Source organism: Galeopterus variegatus, unplaced genomic scaffold (genome assembly GCF_000696425.1).
Source record: "Galeopterus variegatus unplaced genomic scaffold, G_variegatus-3.0.2 Scaffold216, whole genome shotgun sequence".
Classification (NCBI taxonomy): domain Eukaryota; kingdom Metazoa; phylum Chordata; class Mammalia; order Dermoptera; family Cynocephalidae; genus Galeopterus; species Galeopterus variegatus.
The window spans coordinates 291,381-299,556 of NW_007726327.1; the positions used below are offsets into that span (position 1 = coordinate 291,381).

At 51.8% G+C, this 8,176-nt stretch overlaps 2 protein-coding genes across 3 annotated transcripts in view; both read left to right on the top strand.

Moving 5' to 3' along the window:
• Positions 1-1,153, top strand: part of CNKSR1 (connector enhancer of kinase suppressor of Ras 1) — an 11,023-nt gene extending 9,870 nt beyond the window's left edge. For both annotated transcript variants that reach the window (XM_008565959.1, XM_008565960.1), the window contains exons 21-22: positions 1-132; positions 496-1,153. The exon at positions 1-132 is cut by the window's left edge and continues 1 nt beyond it. In XM_008565959.1, the coding sequence (XP_008564181.1) occupies positions 1-132; positions 496-750 (387 nt within the window). In that variant the 3' untranslated portion in view covers positions 751-1,153. The remainder of the gene's footprint in view (positions 133-495) is intronic.
• Positions 1,154-1,902: 749 nt separating this feature from the next.
• CATSPER4 (cation channel, sperm associated 4) overlaps positions 1,903-8,176 on the top strand; it is a 13,440-nt gene continuing 7,166 nt past the window's right edge. Inside the window, exons 1-4 of the mRNA XM_008565992.1 lie at positions 1,903-2,019; positions 2,078-2,149; positions 2,606-2,749; positions 6,565-6,666. Of these exons, the coding sequence (XP_008564214.1) occupies positions 1,903-2,019; positions 2,078-2,149; positions 2,606-2,749; positions 6,565-6,666 (435 nt within the window). The remainder of the gene's footprint in view (positions 2,020-2,077; positions 2,150-2,605; positions 2,750-6,564; positions 6,667-8,176) is intronic.

Below are 8,176 nucleotides of genomic sequence, written 5' to 3' on the forward strand. Positions count from 1 at the left end.
GGCGTGTCCCTCCTGGGCCAGCCACAACCCCTGACCCACGAACAGTGGCGGAACTCCTTCATGCGGCGCAACCGAGACCCCCAGCTCAATGAGCGGGTGCACCGTGTGCGGGCACTACAGAGCACACTCAAGGTCAGCTGGGGGGCACTGGGCATTGCAGGGGGCTGGGCTCTGGGCTTTAGGCTTTGGTTTGTGGCTCTCAGCTCCATCCTGAGCTCCAGGCTTCAGGTTCAGCTCTGGCCTCCGGGTGCAGCTCTGGGTTCTGGCTTTCTGACTTGGGGGCTCAGCTCTGAGCTCCATGCTCCAGTCTGGAGCTCAGCTGTGGACTGGGCCAAGTTCTAGGTTCCGAGTTGGGACTTGAAGTCTCACCCAGTCTTCTTGTGCCAGGCTGGCCAGGTGCTATCTTCTAGGCACTGGACTCCAGAGTGAGCTCTGGGCTCGGGCTCTGCCCCCTCCCTGGGTGATCAGGGCCCCTTAGCTGCTACTCACTCACAGGCAAAGCTGCAGGAGCTTCAGGCCCTGGAGGAGGTGCTAGGCGACTCCGAGCTGACTGGAGAGAAATTCCGCAGGTGGAAGGAGCGGAACCAGGAGCTGTACTCAGAGGGCCTGGGGGCCTGGGGCGTGGTGCAGGCTGAGGGCAGCTCCCAAGTCCTGACCTCAGACTCCAGAGAACAGTCCTCCCACTTCCTGCCCTCTGACCCTGCGGAGCACTCCCATCTCTGCCCCCTCACCCCAGAGAGCAACCTCTGACCTCCTAACCTCTGACCCTGGCCAGTACCCTAGCTCTGGCTCTGGCCCTAGGACCACCTCAAGCCCAGCCTCTGACATGTCTAGGACATCACATGCCTGGCTTCTGTCTGGGTTGAAAGTAGTGCTAGCTCATGGTTTCACCTCAAGCTGAGCCCTCTGCTTCCACCATTTCTGCTCCTGTCCCCTCTGGAGTGGGGTAAAGTGATATGAGCCTAGTGCCACCCTCTCCTCCCTTCCTGAAGAAGAAATTCTCCCACCTCACCCTCAGATCTGCAGTGGCACAGCCCTGCCCACCTCAGTCCCTCTGCAGTTTTCCCTTCCGCCAATCAGGTCTGTACAGGTGTCCTTCATTTTACATGAGAAATACTTCTCAACCAAATAAAATCCATTTCTCTAAAATGAATCTAAGTGTGCCTTTATTTCCATATAGAGTCAGGAGTCTGTCCCCCAGAGGGGCCTGGGATGGAAAGCTTTAGACTGGGGTGAGTGCTCTCGGCCATGGTGTGGGTGACTAGCCCCCTACATGGCCTGATGTCCTGGGCTCTTCACTAGGGTACGATGCCTGCCAGATTGGTGGACTGCTGACCCATGGCTAGTGAGGGCTCTCATTAATGTCCCTGTCTCCCCAGCCCCCAGAGGCCAGAGTTGCTCTCCTACCCCATCCCCAGGGGGACAAAGTGAGAAACTTTTACTTTGTAGGTAGAGAAACATACTTTGCACGGAAGGGCAGGATGGCCATCCCTGGAGATTGGGGTGGTGGGATGGGGTGGCTGATGTGGAGGGGTGCAAGTTGAGGTCTGTCCTGGGGCAAGACACTTCTCTCCTCTGCTCACCTCAGGCCAGCTTCACGTCCCACTCCTGGACCCAGAGCAGGGGTATGTCCCTGTTATTCCATCCAGGCTGCTAGGAGACCTGACCTGTTCCCCTTGGCCTCTGACCTCTGACCCTGGCCCAGCATCCCACAGCATCCCTGGCTTCCTCTGTGGGATATGGGGGGTGGGGGCAGGGGTAGTGGGAGGAGCTTCTCTCAGAGTTGGAATTCTTTTGGTGGAATGTGGAAGGCTGGAGGTCACAGAGGCTTCTGTTATATCGCCACGAGGGGGAGCGAGACCGCTTGCAATACATTTGCTTTGAAGAGGAGACTGAGCAACTATGACCGATAACCAAAAGGCCTGGTGGCAGCAATGGACAGACACGGCCAATGTCAAACATCTGAAGCTGCTGGTGTGTGGCCCCTGCCTGGCTCCACCACCCAAGCTGGCATCCTGGGTGGGGCGGGGCGCAGGAGGGGTAGTAGCTGCACTGAGGCCACTCCTCTTCCCTGCAGAAGAACACGCAAGAGCCCTACAGGCCAGAGGAACATGTGCTCATCAACCGCCGGGACATCACTAGCAAAAAGGTAAGCACGAGGCTGGGGCTACAGGGCCTACAGCGACCCTTGCTCTGTGGGCATCGGGCCTTCAGGGTAACTCTACCTCCCTCTGCCCTCTAAACGTCCCCCCAGAGGACCCTCCCCAGTAGTGATCCCTGCAGTGACACCCCATGATATGTTAGGAATTGCCTGGCAGTGCACCCCACAGAAATCCCTCTGCTATGACAGTCATCACCAGCAAAGACCCCCAAAAATATGCTCTTGCAATGACCCCCACAAAGATTCCCCAACAGTGACCCACTTTCATAGTGGCCATGTAGGTAGCAGCCTCTACATTGAGGCCCCTATTTCTTTGATCCCCTCTCAGGCAATTTTGCCCTCTAGAGTGGACCTCCAGGGATCCCCATTCACTGAAAGCAAACATCCAGGTAGAGGCCTCCTGTGGTGACACCTGCCTGAAGGAAGGTCCCTGCCCTCTTGCAGGATGCCTGGGACATGCAGGAGTTCATCACTCGCATGTATATCAAGCAGCTGTTACGACACCCGGCCTTCCAGATGTTGCTGGCCGTGCTGCTGGTGGTCAACGCCATCACCATCGCCCTCCGCACCAACTCCGTCCTTGACCAGGTGGGACGCTAGCTGGGGGGCCTGGGGCAAGGCGCTTCCCTCTTGGGCCTGTAGGCTCCTTGTCTGTCTGTGATGGTTGGATTGGATGCTTTCCAAGGGCCTGTCAGCTTTGACCCTCCAGGGATCCGGAGATCAAGGCAGACTTCATGGTCGAGGGGGCTCTGGAGCCTGGGTTTGAGGAATGCATTGGATCTGTAGAAAGGCAGGAGAAGACAGGGGTGAGTAGAGACAGGCAAATGGGCACCTTATGGGGGAGGGAGTCCAATTCTAACCAATAATCACTTAAGGGAGGATCCGTCTGGTCACAGTCAGTGCCAGGGTTCCAGGCATAAGCATGGCAGACCCAGTTCCTGCCTCAGACATAAATGTGTCATTACAGAGGCCTGAGAGGCACACAGAATACGTAGGAGGTCAGAGAAGGCAATCGAACCTAATCTGGGAGATCAGGGAAGGCTTCCTGGACAAAGTGGCACTTAAGCTGAGAGTAGAGAATGAGTAGGAGTTGGCCAGGCGAAGAGAGGTGGGGAAGAGTGTTAGGGGCGGAAGAAACAGCATGTGAGACGGTTCTGTGTGTTCAGCTTGAAGTCCAGCATGACTATGGTCTTATCCCTGAGGTTTTAATTTCTTACAGGGAGTATATGTACATGTATTACACTTCTTAAAGTCAATATTATTAGGGCCGGCCCGTGGCTCACTGGGTGAGCGTGGTGCTGATAACACCAAGTCAAGGGTTAAGATCCCCTTACCGGTCATCTTTAAAAAAAAAAAAAAAATACTATTTATTTATTATTTAATTTTTTTGGTGGCTGGCCAGTACATGGATCCAAACTCATGACCTTGGTGTTATAAGGCTGCTCTCTAACCAAGTGAGCTAACTGGCCAGCCCTAAAATCACTATTTTTTAAATGTCCAGCGTGGTGGTGGCAGATGAGTTCAGAGAGGTGGTCAGAGGCCAGATCACACAGGGTCTTTAAGTTACGTTAAGGAGGATGCCTTCATCCTGTGTCAGCAGAAAACCAGGAAGTGACCAGACATATATTTTAGAAAACTTACACTGGCTGCCACAGTGTAGACCATGGAAGGGAGGGGGCCCAAGAATGGGGGAAGATGGGCCAGGCAGGACCCTGTTGCAGATGCTCAGGTGAAAGATGATGGACTTGGACCAGGACAATGGCAGTGGGTGAAGGTCAGATGCATTTGGAAGCTCTCTAGGAGTCGAATCCATGGGCCTTCCTGGCAAATTTTCTTTATAGCTAACATTTAATAAGCTTTGGCTACGAGCTACCGTGTTTAACATGTCACCACCTCATGCATGTAGAGAAGGCGTTATAATATAAATACCTGAAACTGGGTGATTTATAAAGAAAACAAAATTTATTGCTTACCGTTTCTGAGGCTGGGAAGTCCAAAGACCAAGGAACATGTCTGGTGGTGGCGACACTGACCCAGGGGTCTCACATTGCAAGATGGTGGAAGCAGAGAGAGAGAGCTTCTCATGCGCCCTTCTTTTAAAGCCCTCAGATCCACACCCCTGGCCACCGATGTTAATGCATTCGCTATGGCATGGTCCTGCAGTCTAATCACCTCTTCAAGGCCCCACCTTTCGATTACCATTATAGGATTTCCCACCCTCAACAGTTACATTGGGAATTAAGCTTCTAATATATGGACTTTGAGGAACACACAATTCAATCAATCCACGGCAGAAGGGGAGAGTGAGGAATTGAGTTCCTGGCTTGGGTGCCATGTGGGGGATGGTGCTGTGTGTTGGGTCGTGGGGACATGGGAGGAACAGCAGGTTTGGGGAGGATGCTAAGAAAGGTTTGGGGTATGTGATGTTGGAGGTGCCCATGCAATATCCACACTTAGATGTCTCAAGAGGAGTTGGAGGTCAGATCTGAAACACTGTGGAGGGCGTGGGTGGAGATGGAGCTGTGAGAGTTGCCAGAGTGTAAGTGGAGGAGTGGGTGAGATTTCTGAGGACAGCACTGGGTCAGGAGGGAAGAGGACCAAGCCAGAGCCCTGGGGAGAGCCTGCAAACAAAGGGCAGAGATGGAAGAGAGGGTGGAAAGAGAGACTGAGGAGGAGTGGCCAGTGGCCAGTGGCGTGGGAGGAACCCAGGAGAGTGGTGATCAAGGGAGCAGAAAACAGGTCCAGATGTGGTGGAGAGATGCGGCAAGATAAGGACTAGGAAGATTCCTTCAGGGTTAGTTCTCGTGACCCAGACAAGAGCTGTCTCACATGCGGTGCAGGCAGGAGCCCAGTTGCAAACGTTTGCAGAGTGAGTAGAGTGGAGGGCAGATCACAACCCATTAATGGATCATGAACTCGGTTCGTGTGTAGACGAACTGAGTGCGGATGCCAGCATGCTGATATAGAATGGAAAAGAATGAAATACAATGGTCTATGTGCGAGAGAGGAAGAGGAAAGGAGAGATAAAAAGAGAAACAGGGTTATGATGTAAAATATATTTCTTACTGTGGGTTCAGCAAAAATGCTGAAACCCTGGTATAGGATAAATGTCTGCAAAGGTCAGATTTAGAGGCCTGTGAATGCCAGACTGGTTTTGAACTTTATCCTGCAGGCCACCAGGAGCTGTGGAAGGCTTGTGGGTAGGGAAGGCAACTCTGATTTAGCTATAGATGCTCATGATTTGGAGAAGGCAGGAGGACTATAGAAAGTCCTTTTGATCAATAGTGAGGAGGGCATATCACCTCCAGTGGCCAGGAGGGTGGGGACAGCTGAGGGGACAGTTGAGGGCAATGAAGCTCTTCCTCATTGTAGACACACATCCAAGGTCCATGACCGCCCTTGTGGAATTTGGAGCAGGCAGGGACTCCATAAACCTTAACCTCCCATCTGGGTTTAGAAGCTCTGCCCAGCCCGGCACCCGCCAATGGATGGTGTTGTTGGCGGGGGGTGGGCAGCAGGAGGTCCCCATGTGTGACAGCGATCCTGGAGGCACTGAGTCTGTCAGCCACTGGGGTACAGAAAGGAGGGGATAAGGTAACTTTAGTGACCACCAGGGTGGAGTCAGGGGCTGAGGGCTATTAGTGGTTCACAGCTATAAGAAGTCGAGGAGTAGGATCGAGGTTGGGCAAAAGTAAGTTGGGTTTTGGACAGACCCTAGTCATCCATCCACCAGTTCAACCATCCAGTGTACATGTCCCAGACCCCCGAGTGGGAGGATACCTAGGAGTGTGGTCAAGCCTAACCTGGGGGACTTGGGAAGCTGGAGCAGCAAGAGTGGTTGGGACAGAGAAGGATGGATGAGGCTTGGAGTCCTCCATGCCAAGGGGCCAGGCCTTTTCTTCCCAATCCTGGAGTCTGTTTGGCATCTCCCCTACCCACCTTTCCAAATATCCCTACTCTAGAGGTTAGAGGAAAAGGTTTGTAGTCAAACAACAATCTTAATCCACTAGCTTGTGTGCGCATGGGCACCTCTCTGATTCCTCATCTGTAAGATGGGAGTAAAACCTACTTTGCAGGGCAGTGGTGATGGTGACCCGAAGCGATGTGTGAATGGTCTTAGCACGGTGCCTGGCAAGTACATGGGCAGTGTGCTCTGAAGGGAGCCACACGTTGCCGAGGATGAAGAGCAGCAGTAAGAGGGGAGGGGGACAGGGAGGGAGGAAAAGGAGGAATTGGTAAAGGGACACGAAAATGAACTACATTGTATATTGATAAATTAAAATTTTTTTTTTTAAAAAAGAGCAGGAATAATATGGGCCTTCCTTCCCCCACAGACCTGGCCTTGCCCAGGCCCTGCTCCACTGACCTCTCCATCTCTCTCTTTTTCTCTGTCTTCCGTGTAGAAACACTATGAGTTGTTCTCTACCATAGATGACATTGTGCTGACCATCCTTATCTGTGAGGTTCTCCTCGGCTGGCTCAATGGCTTCTGGATTTTCTGGAAGGTAAGATCCTGGGCCTTCCCTGCCATCACCCCTGCTCCTCCCTGGGGACTGTACCCCACCCAGTCCCTGCTCCTGTACATCTGGGTGTATGTGTGTGGAGAGTAAGAGAAACTTCTGAGATGTATGTGTTATGGCAGAAGGTAATTTGTGATACAAATGCAGCCTCCCTGGGTTCCAATCCCAGTCTCGGCTCCAGGCTTCCCCAGCTCTGTAGTCTTGGGCAAACCTTGATTTTCTCACTGAGAAATGGTATTGAGAGTATTTACCTTAGTTTGTAAGGTTTAGAGCAGGGGTCAGCAAACTTTTTCTGTAATGGGCCAGATAATAAAAATTTTAAGTTTAACAGGCTATACAGTCTCTGTTGCAACAACTCACCTGTGCTGTGGTAGCTCAAAAGACAGTATGTAAGTAAATAAGCATGGCTGTGTTCCAATAAAACTTTATTCATGGGCACAAATTTAAACTTCATACAATTTTCACATGTCACAAAATATTATTCTTCTGATGTTCCCTATTCACTTGCTTTACTCCTACTTACAAACTCATTCAGATGTCTTCTCTTCCAGGAAGTGTTCCTATCTCTCCTAGGCAGGTTAGGTACTGCTGTGTCTCCATGACACTATGCACTTACTTCTCTCACATAGAGTTAAATTTACTGTTTACCCACCTTCCTCAAAATAGTCTGTGAGCCCAGCAGGGCAGAAATCCTGTATCCTCAGGGACAGGCTCAGGGTATGGCGTAAGTACTGCTGTGTCTCCATGACACTATGCACTTACTTCTCTCACATAGAGTTAAATTTACTGTTTACCCACCTTCCTCAAAATCGTCTGTGAGCCCAGCAGGGCAGAAATCCTGTATCCTCAGGGACAGGCTCAGGGTATGGCGTATAGTAGGCGCTTAATACTGAATGGATACAGGGATCGATGTATAGACAGGCAGAATTGTGTCTCCTTGTATGTGTCTAGGCACAGACACTCTGAGTGTAAGTGACTTGTGTTTATTGGGCTGCCCAATAAATTTCAGGACACTTTTTCCATTAAAAAGTACCTTTAGGGCTGGCCCGGTGGCGTACTGCTACAGTGCGCCGCTTGGGAGCGCGGCGGCGCTCCTGCCAGGTTAGGTACTGCTGTGTCTCCATGACACTATGCACTTACTTCTCTCACATAGAGTTAAATTTACTGTTTACCCACCTTCCTCAAAATAGTCTGTGAGCCCAGCAGGGCAGAAATCCTGTATCCTCAGGGACAGGCTCAGGGTATGGCGTATAGTAGGCGCTTAATACTGAATGGATACAGGGATCGATGTATAGACAGGCAGAATTGTGTCTCCTTGTATGTGTCTAGGCACAGACACTCTGAGTGTAAGTGACTTGTGTTTATTGGGCTGCCCAATAAATTTCAGGACACTTTTTCCATTAAAAAGTACCTTTAGGGCCGGCCCGGTGGCGTACTGCTACAGTGCGCCGCTTGGGAGCGTGGCGGCGCTCCTGCCGAGGGTTCGGATCCCACA